The sequence below is a fragment of the Anas acuta genome, chromosome 7 (assembly GCF_963932015.1).
Source record: "Anas acuta chromosome 7, bAnaAcu1.1, whole genome shotgun sequence".
NCBI lineage: Eukaryota > Metazoa > Chordata > Aves > Anseriformes > Anatidae > Anas > Anas acuta.
The window spans coordinates 22,299,370-22,314,479 of record NC_088985.1 but is presented as its reverse complement, the minus strand read 5'-3'; the positions used below and the strand labels follow the sequence as shown (position 1 = coordinate 22,314,479).

General features: G+C 40.8%; 1 protein-coding gene across 4 annotated transcripts in view; it reads right to left on the bottom strand.

Annotated features, from left to right (window-relative positions):
- The window catches only part of IDE (insulin degrading enzyme), a 65,428-nt gene extending 50,585 nt beyond the window's left edge, over window positions 1–14,843 (bottom strand). For 2 of the 4 annotated variants that reach the window (XM_068688090.1, XM_068688091.1), the window contains exons 1-4: window positions 14,385–14,598; window positions 4,216–4,400; window positions 2,637–2,844; window positions 1,578–1,747 (exon numbers count right to left, since the gene is read on the bottom strand). In XM_068688090.1, coding sequence (XP_068544191.1) covers window positions 1,578–1,747; window positions 2,637–2,844; window positions 4,216–4,400; window positions 14,385–14,491 — 670 coding nt within the window. In that variant the 5' untranslated portion in view covers window positions 14,492–14,598. Of the gene's footprint in view, window positions 1–1,577; window positions 1,748–2,636; window positions 2,845–4,215; window positions 4,401–4,496; window positions 4,519–14,384; window positions 14,599–14,690 lie in introns of those variants that run through there. The other 2 variants (XM_068688093.1, XM_068688092.1) reach the window with 2 other exon arrangements.
- Window positions 14,844–15,110: the final 267 nt, after the last annotated feature.

Genomic DNA, 15,110 nt, shown 5'->3' with positions numbered 1-15,110 from the left:
AAAACAGGCTCCACAGCAATAAGCAATGTGACCTAAATGGAGTCATTCTGTGTAACATCTCATCTGGTCAAAAGGAAAAGATAAGAATGCCGACTGAAATTGTCACAAAAACATATCACAGCTAACAACTCTGAGTAAATACAAAAAAAAAAAAAAAAAATCAAAGCTGGGCTCTAGCTTAGCTTTCCAGTACATCTGATTTAGCAATGTACTGTAATTTAATTTCAGAATCAGAGCCCAAATTAAGGACAGATGAATATGACTACTATTACTGAATTTGAGCATGTCTCAGGTATTCTACCTTTAAAATTTCACGTGTGTCAACTCTCAAACCTTCCTAAACCGTAGAAAACTATTTTTTAATTTCTGTGTAGCACGCAGATAACATTAGTAGAAATTGCAGAAATAATCTCTTCAGTAACAGCAAAAAATTTATTTGCTGATTCAGGAAGGCCAGATTCCACCCCTCTGAGACTATAGAATGTACTTCAGATGGTTGCCTGTAATTTTCAAGACTTGCTTTCAAATTCACCTCTTTGAGCAATACTTATATTTCCCCTGGTTTCAGACAGCCTCTCTTCACTGGAAAACAGAAAAACACACACACTTGTAGCAGCTGACTACCAGCCCCTCAACTTTGTCCTTCATCATCAGGTGCAGAAATGTTCTTCTCTTTCCTTGGGACAGAGGAAGAAGCCAGTCTTTAAAGTCCATTACCTGCCCCCCCATCACCCTACAGATCCCAACATTTGTACCGACTGACCCAGCAAACTGACCCAGACAAAAAAATATTCACAATCAAGGATTAAACAGTGCAGTGTCTGAATTAATGGCCCTATTAGTCTGACAGTTTCAAAAATAAACTTGCAATTAATGTAGAAAGTAACTTTGTAACAACTCCTGCCAAACAGTTGTGGTTTTAACTATAACCACCATATGTTACTTTAATACTTTTTAAGTTTAGGTTTTAGGTTGTTTATTTTACATGGTTACTGAGCACTCTGTGATTAATAAAGCCTGAAAAAAAAACCCTACAGCAATGGGATTGGGATTTGTCCAAGACTAGTTTACCTAGCCATCTGCTGCTGCATTTTATGCTTTCAGATTTTGCTTTTATATTCTTCTTCAGTAACTGTCACATTACTTTGCTAATCCTTCTCATTTGACCTAGTCACTGCCACCTAGTCTTAATGGAATACTAGTTAGCAAAAAAGAGAGAGTGCAGCTAACAATAATTTAAACACAGTCCATTCACTTCACCATGCACTAAGACTTACAGTACCAAATTATGAAATCCAGTCTTTGGAAAACAGCATCCACTGTGGTAATTATCAAATCATAAAGGATGCCTCTGTCCTTCCAAGTTTTGTATCACTGTTTAATATTTTTTTGTCTAGCTTTGTTTGGTCTACCATATAGAAAATGCAAATAATGTACCACAATAAACATGTATGGGGGGGAAAAGAGGGGGAATTGTTTCAGTCTGATCTTAACCAATTTTATCTAAACAATAACACTACATACATCACACAGTGGACACAGAACTCCAGTGGACAAATAATAATATTCTGACAAACCTGTTCCAAATTTACTGAAGGGATGATTAGGGTTTCCAGTAGCCTTCTCCAACTGAAACAGCCTCCAGGCATCATTCATCAGATTCTTTTCATGCTCAGAATCAACAGCATTCACTTCCCTATCTTTGCAGCTTTCATCAAACAAAGGGCACAGGAAAAACTGGGCAAATCTAAACAGAAAATTTTCAATTCAAGTCAAGAGTACTGTACATAAATGGTAACAGAAAGCTTAATCCCTTCTGAAAATAGCTTTATGTATTACTTCTCAATAGAGAATTTCCAAATTCCTTAAGTTTTGACACTGATTCACTATTTTGTTTCTCATTTTAATCTATAAATGCGGATTACAACATATTCATCATACAAGGTATTACAAATATCAACTTTACATCATAAATCTTGCATACAAAACTTCTACTGTGATGAAGTTTAATTGCAAGAGGTTCTTAATCTTGCACATCCAGGAAACAAGGAACAAATGTTAGTAAGAGCTCACTCCTTGTGTAAATGGGAATAATTTGGTCATCAACACAGAGATTCTATGGCATAAGCAAGGGGGGAGGAAAAAAGTTTCCTAGGACATTTCTTACCAAGGGGAAAAAAATCTATTTTCTTTATCTCATCAACTACAATTCTACTTTCTGTCCCCTCCCACAAACCACAGAAGTTTCAGTCATTTCCCTTGAGTAAAGGCATCCCAATTTATTTCTGGAGTTCATCCTTCTTATGCTATCAAAGAAGTAAGAATGCTGTGACAAGCACTGTATTTGATGATATAAGCAGAATATTTGCACAATGCGTATGTTCACGATCTCATTCTGTATCCCGCATTTTCAAAAATATTTGGTGTAAACACAACCCTTGGACTTTAAAAATACTGTTAGCCAAAAAAATTCTGAGCAAAACTTTTGGAAGGAAAAATCATCTAATACCAGTTGTAATACAAGGCAGTGCTCTCAGCCCCTCCTTTAATAGGATAATAAACAAAGCACGAGGAAGAACTCTTATGCAATTATAGCATTACATTAAAAGATTGCTTGCAAATAAAAGTGTGTTTACCTGTCCAGTGCACCTTCTAGATGTTCGTGTGACACATCAAAGTAATAGTTGGTATGCTCTCCACTGGTAAAGGCGTTGGAGCTCCCTGCATGCTCACTAAGAAATTGACTATACTCGTTCTCTTTCGGGTATTTCTTGGTTCCCAGGAACAGCATATGCTCACAAAAATGACTAAGCCCAGCAATGTTAGGGGGATCAGACAAGGACCCTACAGGAGGAAAGAATTCAAACAACCATTCAGGAAAAGTAATAAAACTTTTAAGTCTTTTAATGTGCTTTATATTACTGTATGTCAATCATACCAATTCTCTAGTTTTAAGTAGATATTTGGCAGCTTTATTCAACTAAACTCAATCTTAAAATAATAAAATAAAAAGGAAATTTAAAATGAGTAACTGAACCAATTAGTGTCTCAAATTACCTCTCCAGATCAGCTTGCATTGCTTTACAGAGACACAAGATCTAAACTGAAGTCCATGATTCATAATCTGTATAGATCTGGCAGATCACAATGTTCTGACTTCTATAGCTTGATTTTAATAACTGCACAGCGTTAAAAGGCAGCAATTCACAACCACAATTATGGAGGTGTTTCTCCTGTGGCTTATGGGATGAGTGATAACCTGTAATTAATTGCCGGGACACAAGCAGCTATTGCAGACCAGCTCGTAGGTGTGAAGCGTGACACTTTAGAAAACAACAGCGTGCGTGCAGGAATGGAAGCCAGAAGCGTGGAAGTTTGCATCTGGAAGGCCTGCTTTGGAGTGTGCAACAGTGTACAATGGGAGAACGGAGGTGAAGGCAACAGACATCTCCACATGCACAAACTGGACACTGCAGTTGGTTATTATTGTCACAGCATCCAAGAAAACTGTATTTGGGATCCTCTGAACGAGACAAGGATTTTATGGCACTAAAAAACAGGACAGAAGTTTACAAAATTACTATCTGTGTCCTAATATCAACAACAGAAAGAGCTCCCAACCACAAATACAGCAAGAGGATAAAAATGCTTTGGTAACGTGTGCATACATCACACTTCAAAAGCAAGTGGGAAACTCTGTCAGTTTGAGAGATACCTCACATAAAAGAAAAGGCTTCTACTGCTCCAAAGATACTGTCTTCTACTTCTATAAGCAGCATTTGTTTGCATCTTAAGCATCACTGCATTTAGGGTGTGCCTCCCCATCTCCTCCTGCACTATAGCATCTTCTCACCTCAACACATCAACAACTTAACGTGGAAAAAAAGTTTGACGTGACAGATGGAGCCATCTGAAATAATTGTACTCACATCCGCCCCTTTTCTGCTTACAGAAGAGCTTTCATAACATGAAACTTACTCATTAGAAGTCTTTCTACAGACTGAGCTACACTTGAGTAAACACCGTATAATAAGAGTTTAATTAGCTCTTAATTTTCAACTAGATATGTCAAAGAATTAAAATCTAAATTACGGTAAAAGGCTAGACTACCAGCTAGATACTACTCCTACCATTTTATTTGCAATTAAGGTACCAAAAGTTAAAGCATTTTAATAACACTAAAAGTCTATAATGAACACAAAATGCTTTAAATACCTATGTGCACATCTAGTGCTGCCGAAGACTTATCTGTGGTGGGGTCACTAATGAGAAGCGCTTTAATGCCATTTGCCAGTTCCAGTCCACGATATTCTCGTTTATCCTCAGGTGATTTGATAATTTCATTTGTTATTCTCTTAATAGCTGGATTGTTCATTTTGTTTTTTGTCTCCTTCTGAAGCCTTAAAAAAAATAAAAAATTTCACTTATTAGCAGGGCTTAAATAAAAACAATAAGTGAAAAATTATGTAAGAGAATAAGCTGCAGGTGATACAGACAGCAAGAAACTTCAATCCACACAGAAGTCATAGACCTGGTCTAAAACTGTAGTTCAGATCCGGAGGTAATTCTGTCAAAATAAGTAACATCAAAAAAAAAAAAAAGCAGATCACATAATTGAAGGATTAAATAAGTTTCATCCTAGCAGTAATTAAAAAGTAACTTACCAAAGAAGTAACATCCCCTTAATTGATACAACTGAAATTGTGATAAAAATGAAATGAGTCCTATGTTGCTATCTCGAGTACATTTTCACCCTTCAGGAAAGTACTTCACGATTCTTAACTGGCAGTTGCATTCTGGAAGTTGTAACTTTACAGTTGTCTTAGATTAAAATATTAATATTACAACTGGGTTTGTACACTCTTGCACAAAAGGGTGACATCATTTACAATATTACCATAAAAACACAGTTACAGAGCATAATCGCCATGATCAAAGAGGAGACAGCTTCACAGGTTTCAGCTTCTACTATTTAACAGATATACTACAGGACTGTTTAATGGCACATTTTGAAATGTTAATAAACAAAGTGTGATTCTAAAATGATAATCCCCGTCTATTCCGTTTTTTAAGTGTGAAGTGAAAAGGTGACATTCAGACTCGTATATTTTGGGAGATCGAGGGGAACTGCTTGACTGCATGCTAAAGCAACCAAACAGAAAAACCATCCACCCACCAATAAGCAAATCTCTGAAGTGGTAAACGAGAGAGTAATGCTTTGACACAAGCAGAAAAAAATCATGTGGTATATTCCTGTATGTAACAGTGAATGAATTCTAACCCTATTTTACAGGAAGGGTTTTAGAAAGGGGCCTGCTATAAATGTACACTGTCAGCCAAACTTAATCTTCTGTGGTGAAATGTTGCTGCTCTACTGCCAACTAAATTACTACATCAGTTTAACTAGTAGCTGCTGAACTAATTGCACTTACAAACAAAACCAGACCCAAGTTTAGCACCCCACCACAACACGTGCAGAGGCATGAGACATTTTGTATGGGTCTGGCCATACTGTATGTAGAATGAGGAATTACACAGTATTTATTAAAATTTTCAAGGTTATATGATTCAAGGAACTTCATCCAAGTTTTAATGCTGCATCCAAGCTTTAAGACTGTATAGGATGTGGTACAAGAAGGAGCATAGTTGTCAACATACTGTTTCAAGTCTTCAACCATGACATTATAACTAACTCTTTAGCAATCAAATTAACTGAACACTCAATGTTACCCAATACACAAATAACAACTCTGGAAAAGAAAATCTAAATTACGCAGTGCATTAATGGTTTAGAATTGCAAATGGGAAAAAAAAAAAAAGAGTCAGGTAAAATCACCTTCCTACAACAGAGTAACATTCTTTGAACGGGAGAAGTTCTATCAGCTGCTGTCCCTTTGGATTATTCCCCTCCTGTTTACTGGTGGTGTAAAAACAGCATCCAGCTTGAAACCAGGGATGCACAATCATCAGTGTTGGTGTAATATGCTATAATGTAGCTGATAAATAGTTGATTATTAACTGCAGGTTAAGGAAAGAATGTCTCTGAACATAATGTCTACAATAGAACAGGTGGAAAACAGTGTTTCACAAACAGAAAATCAATATTTTACCTTTACTGGGGGAAAGTATGTATGGAGCAGGATTTATGCTAAGGAAATGAGATACATATGTATACTAAAAATATGTAATTGTAAACAAAAGTAGTAAGGTAGGCATTAGATCTTTGAAAACATTTGGAAGAAGTAAAAAGATTACTTGGTAATTTACAAATAGACTGAAGTTATAAAACACCCCTATGTGAAAAAAGCACAATTACAAACAGGAATTATAATCCAAGTAAAGAAGACAAGCACTGAGTACAGAAAGCAGCAAGAAATAAGAAGAATCTGAATGCTGCCAAACCAGTCATAAACAATACAAAATGACACTTCTGAACATGCTGCTACTGCATTTGAGAAGCAAACACTTCCACCAGTAAAGCACGCTTCTCACACCATGTATTTCTTTAAGAAGTGCGGTCAAATGTAATAACTGATCCATAACTTAGGTGCTGAATTAAACACCTACACTCTTATTTGAATGTCATTCATCTACTAGTTTAACTAACCATGTACTCAGGCTAAACCTGCCTGGAATATGTACAGGCTTCCTCCTTCTGAAGACTTGAAGGTATCATTCAAAAATGGAGCACACTCCAAGCATGGCAACTTCTTGGCTTCTCGGTATCAGCAGCATGTATATAATGCGTGTTTATCACAGAAATGCCTCCTTGTTCAAGGGTCAGGGTACTAAACAGAAATACTCTATTACACTTAGATACCAGGCAAAATGTATCAAGTGAGAATGGGTACTCTTTTTCAGAGATGAAAGTGCCTAATTAAACTGTTCTTAATTACATTTCACTGTCTCTTCCACACAACTCTATTGCGTTGTCAGATGTACGTATGTAGGAGCACCAGGTTGTTTCTGTATCTTCTGATTTCAGCTCTGCTAACAATTATCAGTTAAAATATTCACTTAATATACCACTTGCTTATCATAACATACATGTATACTATAAAATTTCAGGGGAGAGGGAAAAATTCTACACAATTTCCTTGTCATCTGGTATCTCCTTATTTCTCTACCACCTCATTAAGTCACAGAACATTGTTTGTCCAAATGACTCATCTTTCCAATGTGATTCATCAAATTACACGGCTCCTGTGAAATCTTATGAGATTTCAATTGCTGTCTTGTGAAGCTGCACACCTCCATCTCGTTTTGTTATCATTCCCTTCTTCTGCCTCCCTTGTAGGCTACCTCCACCTTGCTAGTCAAATTTCAGTACAACAGAAACTACACTTCTCAGAAGGTCAAAATCAGTAATTAAGCCTTCAAACCAAGGACTTAATCTGATGTCTCTTTCTTGATTGTTATTTCTGAGAACTGTAATGCAACATTTTTTTCAGCTTCAGACGGGTTCTCGTGACTAACCCAGAATTACTCCCCTGCAAACTGAATTCTGCTGCTCACACAAAGGCAAGAGCAGACCAACTACATGTATGAAATACACTTGGAAGGCAATGTGCCAAAAGAAGAAAAATTCAATGTTCAAGTCCAGTATCTTCCAGCTAAATCACCATTCCTCCTGGTGCTATGTTACTGTAACATAATAGCTAAAAAAAATCATTTAAGATAGATGATTTCTACAATAATACTTTCTTAATGAGTAAACTGTAAACTGCAATATTAACCACTCCCTCACAGGACTGCTTTTCTGTGAGGCTTTGAAGTTCTCTGCTGAAGTGCAACTGCTTTGTAACAGTTACATGTTCCTTTCTTTTGCACAAGAGTTCTGAAACATTACAAACCCTAAAACACTTCAAACCACTTTTTGACAATAGGAGAAACAAAAAGAAAAAAAATAATTAGGTATTTCATGTACACTTTTTTTTTGTTTTTTAAATAAGTGGCTTAATTCCTAAAGTCACGCTGAGACCTCGTCCTGAAGTTGCTGTATCTACTCACTATCATCACAGTCACTGCTGGATGCTGATGTTTAGTGGGAAAGAAATTCATCCACAAACTAAATGCTCTGTTTATTACAGTGCTAATATCCTAACAGAAGTATCATTCAAAGAAATATTGTCATACTACTTTAACAAATGAGAAGCAACAGAGGAAGACCCAATAAAGCAGAGGCAGTAGGGACAAATACAAAGCATTACTGAGGCACTGGGAATTCTCCTGTGTCTCAAAAACTACAGGTGGCAAGATGACTGAGATAGAAAGAAAAGAGAAAAGAGAAAAGAACGGGGATGTTTGAATCAAGAGCAGCGTCCCGTTTCAATGATTAGGAAATATTAAACATTCTTCCTTACCGTCAAAACTACTTCACTTGTACAGGAAAGATATTAGTCAAACAGACACTGCATTTTACACTATAACCCTTTGAGTAAAATTATATTCTATTCTTTGAGGCCCCGTTTTGGTAATGAGTTCCAGGCAGGCAGTCCCTTGGGACCAGTGAGGCTCTCTAGGGATGCCAGGTTCCACCTGCAAATAGACTATTACAGAGTGGGATGGGGATTAAGTGATACAGGATTCTGCTGAACTACTCTAAGTTATTTTAGTAAACTTAAGTTAATTAAGAATTAACCACCGCAGTCAAGCTTAAGTTTGAACAATTAAATGACCATATTTGAAAACCAATTAACAGAAACTCCTCAGGGCTGCCTTCAATGCAAGAATGTAACTAGCTAACAAAAATAGGACCCTCAAAGCACAAACTCCAAAGTGGTTTTCAAGATCTGTTGCCGTAACAAGCTGCATGTATTTAAGGCAAATGCTGATATACAGGTCTGAGCCACATGAATGGCACTAAACACTAATCAGCTTAAAGTAACCCAATGGCAGCAAACAGTTACCAGCTCAGCAGCTTTTGATACTTAGTTTCATGTACGCCTGTTGTCTTAAAATTTGGAGTTTTCCTTGAAGCTTTGATACAACTGAACCCAAATTACTTTCATGTATGTGCCTGTGGGGATTTCAACATGCTCACTGTATGTTTACACTTGCATACACCAGAACCTATATTTTTCCTAGTTTCCAGTTCGTGCTTCATATCTTTTAAATGCACTTGATAAGCTGACTACTATAAAATAGTTATTCAAATTCTGTCTTTGAAACTATACAGAGACCACATTAATGTTCAATCTCATATTTTGCACCTGTTCCAAACTGTGTTTTACTCATATCCACTTGTATTTTTTTTTTGTTTTGTTTGTTTGTTTTTATTTTAATTCCAAACTTCCTTGCCTACTACTTACAGATCGAAACCTCTCTTGACCCAAAACCACTCAGCTCTGCCCTGTAAGGGATCGACCAGTGATACATGCTCTCTGTATTATTAACTAATCCATCTTGGTTTACAGTTCTTAGTAACTTACACGAAGCCTTCTTCAGCTGCCAATACCTGGAGCAAAAGAAGAGCTGTGTGCTTCAGCAGGAGCCTAGGGCTGCAGAACTGCCAGCCAGTGGCAACCACAGGCAGTTTTCTCACCTCTCTCGCAGTGAATTCTTGCTACTGAACCAAGCACTGCGGAGGATTCCATGAACTTCTTCAGTTACAAGCTGGTGGCTTTGCAATAATAAAATGAATCCCCATTCTCCCACATGCCTTTACCGCTCCTGTTTTCCTTTAGCCTCTACCACCACTCACAATAGCAGCATTTGATGGCATTGTGACATCCTTACATGCATAACAGTGACGTTATCAGCAAATCAGCCAGTAATCTACCTGCTCTCTTAACCTCATGAATCACTTTTACGCCACAATTTAAATTTATTTTTTAAACTGTACTATGTGGCCAGTACAGTTTCATTTTTTTTCCCCCTTAAAAAAATCAGACACTTGTTTTTACTAAGGTCTGCTATCATGAATATCTAAAAAAAAAAAAAAAAAAAAAAAAAAAAGGAGCAGAGAGTGAGTAATCTCACCAAACTAAATCAGCTCAGGTGACCATTACCATAAAGGATGCCTCAAGACATGAATCATAACTCTCTTAGGCTACAGGTTCATAAGTAGACAAACCCAATAAGCCTTCTTTTATACATTTTGAGAATAAAACAGTTGATGTGATTCAACATCCATAATCCATAGCACAAGTCTTCTGTGAATTTACTTGTCAAGAAGCTAGAGAATGCCTTTAAGATTCCAACACATTCGTGATGCTGATCTAAATAAATCTGATTGCATACACAAGCAGATAGACTGCATAAGTAGATAAAAATGTTAACATTTTGAGAAGTTTAACACTTACAAACTCATCAGGAATTCAGCATGTTACTTCATAAACAAAAGCTCCAGCTACCCACAATGATTTAATCAGTGCTACCAAGTTATTAAGAACTAATCATGCAAAATCAGGCAAGTTTAAGGATGATGAATATTTATAAGGTTTTGTTATGCAGTTCATTTTGAGTAAAGTCTGAAGTCTCACTACAATGAAAGCATTTTCTGAACCTCAGTCTGCAGCTTTTTGCCAAGTCTGGAATAGAGTCAGAAAATTCCCTCCTAATGACCGTGGACGAGCAGATGCCGCCTTCTTCACTCTTGTTCCCAGAAGGGTCCAGCTCCTGCAGCTTCTAGATCACTGCCATAAAACTTGGTCTGATGCACGTTTCACTGTCAATGCATGTGTGGAGACTGTACAAGCATTACCAATAGCATTAATGAGATGATAGTACGTGTGAACTTGGCAAGAACAAGGGCCACAGTAGTTGTATTTGTAAGATAAGGCCCCAGCAAAGTATCTGGCCAGAGCGGCAAAATGATGTGGTTTCAGCTGCCCTGGGTTGGTCAAACAGGATGGGATGTACCAGTGAGACACCATAAAGCTAACTCAGTGTCCTAAAATTATATACCTCTGCTCGAACATTTCACAGATTCCAAAGCACTGGCTAAAAACTTCAAACAAAAATGCAGGATTTTATATGATTTAATTTTAGACATCTCAACGAAGGATATCAAGTTTTTAAAAAATTCTAAACCACTTCATAATACTTTCATTCTCTAAAAACTGTCTCAAAAAATCACCAAACACATTCTCCAGAGTAGACAAGTTTTATCCAGGTTCACTAGAACAAGTGGAATGAACCTTCTCCCAGCTCTTCATTGCTTCTTTTTTATTATTATTACTTTTAAGAAGATTGCTAAGAATTAGGCAAATTCCAAAAGAGTTTTGAAGCCTTTCATTATTTAAAAGATTGGGTCATTTTAAATTTAAGCAAAACCATCTGTTTTTGTTCTTTAGACAATGTGATGATACAAGATCTGCAGAATGATTTCCCAAATCTGGCACAGTATTTTAGATTGCATCAGTATTTGCATCACAGTCTCAAATCATGTGCTATGAACAAGACTGATAAGAATAGTCTTATATGCTGCTTGAAAGCGTATTTTCTTCAGAAGCATTCTCATGAATTCATTTAATTGCTTTATGCATCAAATGTTTTGAAGCCAGTGGGGTTCTCCTTCACTCTTTCTCCCTCCCTGATGTTTTTCTCCCACCACCCTACAGCTGCAGGGCTCGGTGCACAACAGAGCATCAGTGGTGTCTAGCACACAGCCTTGCACATGTCAGGAGATGTGTAGAACCGGATACAACACAAGAGACCTCTGTGCTTTCTTCTAGAATGGTTTTGGATGTGTCTTTCATACATTTTGTCAGCAAGTAGCACATCAGATTGTCCAAGACTCTCTGTAAAGCCAACTCACCTAACACTTTATGCTGCCATCTGTCTCAAACACTCAAGAAGAGAAACTTGTGAGGCCTGATGTAAAAAAACAAGATGAGACTGAAACTTCAGGTGTAGTGCACAACAACAGAAATGCATAGAAACATACAGAGAACATACAAAGAAGATAGGAGAAAATCTAAGTTAGCAACAAAAACACAAAGAACTTTAGGACTTCTGGTCATGAAAAGTACTTTAATCCCCCATCAAATACAAGTTCTTATTTCATAGTGGATCTGAGAGAACCAACAGACCCGTAACAGTGAGCAGTTTACAGAACTCAGCAATGTGTTTCAGCCACAGAAGTCCTGACTATTTACCTATTTTTGCTCTACTTCTTATCATTTTGGACAACTCAGTTCAAATTCTACTATTAACACCGCGAGTAAACTTTTAACTTAGAGCAATTTTTTCCATTTCAGTCATTTGGGCAAGCTATAATTCTGACTCATTCTAAAAACAAGTTGCAGAATGTCAAATCTTCTAAACACAGAGCTACACTGAATCAACTTTTGGACAAGCTCCATCAAAAATCACCTTATTGCGTATATACAGCCCTAGCTCATAAATCAATGAGTTGATAAAATGTAAGAACTGAGAACATGAAGATACTCACTGACAGACCACATGTGTGCAAGTACATAACCAGAGGCACAATACCAGTTAAATCCATTCCTATCCAGACATTTTTATTACTACGTCCTTTTGATAACTATCTTGTAAGACTGATATCTCAAAACTATGAAAGCATCTAATACAATAAAATACATCAGAAATATCAAACCAACGTGACTTCCCAAAAGCTCCGACAGTATTTTTAGTAAATGACTTCAGTAAACAACCTGCAATGACCCCTAGCTACAAGCCTAACACCTTCCAGCTCAGTGAAATATTAGAGGTAAGACTTTTTTCTCCTTCCCCCTTTCTTTTTCTGGATCTAGCAGGGCAGGGAGCTACCTTTGTATTCGTCTGCAAAATGAGTTATATCCCTGATGCTTTGATAAAGGCCTGAAGGTACCTCCAAGGGACTCAGCCACAGCCTTACATTCAACTAAATACAGAAAGGTAAAAGGAAGGAGAAAAAAAAAAGCATTCAAACATGTAAATAGGAACTCTTTTGGGGAATCCCCAACATCAGCATCATTTGATTTTCTGTTGAAAATATAATAATTTGAAATAGAATAATGTTGTATGTGAGATGAGAAGCAGGAGATAAGAAGGTTTAACAGAGAAATAATCTTTGTTACTTGATGTGCAGTTGAAGGTTAAAAAATAAGAGGAGCAAAATTTAAAGCTGAGAAAGGCCAAAATACGGACAAAATCCAGAAATGGAAACAGGTAACTTGTAAGAATTAAGAATCTCTCTCAATTACATGTTCTCCATCTTAAAGAAAAATGTGTAAGTGCCATGCCTACTCTGCCTCCTCTCATTTCAGTATTTATGTAGATCCTAATTCACAATTAAACGGATGATTAATTCATGGTTGTAGGCAGTATGAAAACACAACAGGCCTACCCACATACACACAGTTAAGTCCCAATAGTGCATATATTCATATGCTTAAAGAGCAGCAGCCTAGTAGAAGAAACTACAGCTTCAGGAAAGCGTTGGCTCAGCCCGTGGATTGCGGATTGCCTCTACAACAGCGAAACACACACTGTGCGTTCACAGCATTGTGTGCACCGCAATTAAAAACAATAACGGTGCGTCTGAATTTGGACACATGAGCATTTGACAGCATGAGTCATCATAACTCACTTCTTTTCCTTATTAAAAAAAAACAAACGCGCTACTTTTGACATCTCTTACTTCTGCAGCGTTAAATATAGGTTTGGCGATTAAGCTAGTAGAGCCAGCAGCTACAGAAGGAGGAAAACAACTTCACCCCCTTCCCTCCCCCCCGTTCCCTTCCCGGAACAGCCGTGCTGAGGTGCCCCGCACTTCAACCAGCCCCCAAGCCCACCGGCCCCCAGGTTGGAGCCCCCAATTACTTAAACAGCTCCCAGTTATTTAAGCAGCCCCCAAACTTCGCCTGGCAGCCCCGGAGGGCACAAAGCGGCGCCCGCTCCCTGCCCGCGGCAGGCGGCCCGTCACGAACTGCGGAGGCCGCTCCCATCAACTTTGGTAACTCCGCGAGCCGCTTGTTTTTAACCCATCTGGGTATTTACGCCGTAGAAAGGCGGAGGAGCTCAGCAACGTGAGAACTCTCCGGCTGTGTGTCAGGAAAACAAAAGGGGGCATGAAGGCAGGCCGGGCAGCGCAGCGCCGCGGCAGGACGGCAGCGAGCGGCCGCGCGTTGTGCACGGAGGGCGCCCCGGGAAACCCGAGCCCAGCCGCGGCCGGGCAGGGCGGGCAGGACGCGGGCCTCCCGTGCCCCACCGCCCCCCGCCTTCCCCTCGCTGTTTCCGCGGCCCGGGCTCCCCTCTCTCCCCACAGAGCCGGGGTCGAAGCCGCCCCCCGCCGGCTGCCCTGGCCGCACGAGGTGCCCCCGGCCCGCACACGACGGGGGGGACCCGGGAGAGACCCCGCGGCCCCTCACGCAGCGCCGGGACCCGGCCCGTGCCCCGCTCCCCCTCCCGCCGCACGCACACACACACCGTACCCGAGGAAGCTGCGCCGCCGGCTCTGAGAGGCCAAGCGGGAGGCCGGGGCGGCGCAGGGGCGCACCAAGCCGAGCAGAGCCCGCCTCAGCCCGGGAAGCCGCCGCATAGCCCGGCCCGGCCGCCCGGCCGCGCTCAGCACACGCCGCTCCTCAGCGCGGCGGCCGGCGGCGGCGCCATCTTCTCCGCCCGCCTCCCCTCCCCTCCCCGCCCGCCCGGCCCGGCCAACCCCTCCCCGGCGCCCTCGGGGTCCCGTCCGCCCTCCTCGCCCGGCGGGGCCGCGGTGCCGGGCCTAGCGGGGCCCGTACCTGGGGGTGCGCGAGGCCGCCTCTGCTGCCGGCAGGGCGAGGGCTGCGGCTGGGGAGGGGGCGGGGGGCCTCTGGGAGGTAGGCGGAGGCGGCGGAGGGGGTGGGTGGCTGGGCGGGGAGCCGGGGCGACTCTCGGCGCCGCGGGTGGGCGGCCGGCACGGGCCGCGCCCGGTGGAGGCGGCCGGGACAGCGGGGCGAAGGGCGGCGGGGCCGGGTCGTGAGGGGACGGCGGGCGCTGCCTGCCCGCCCTGCCGCGGGGCAGCCCGCCCGGCTCCCGGCGGCGAAAGCGGAGACAAAAGGTAATTAGGCGCCTCGTAATTTGAGTGGAGTCCGCGCCGCGCCGCCCTGAGCGGCTGAGATTGCAGATCTCGTGGTGGAGCGGCCGGCTGAGGCTTCGCTGCCCTCAGGGAGAGAAATTCC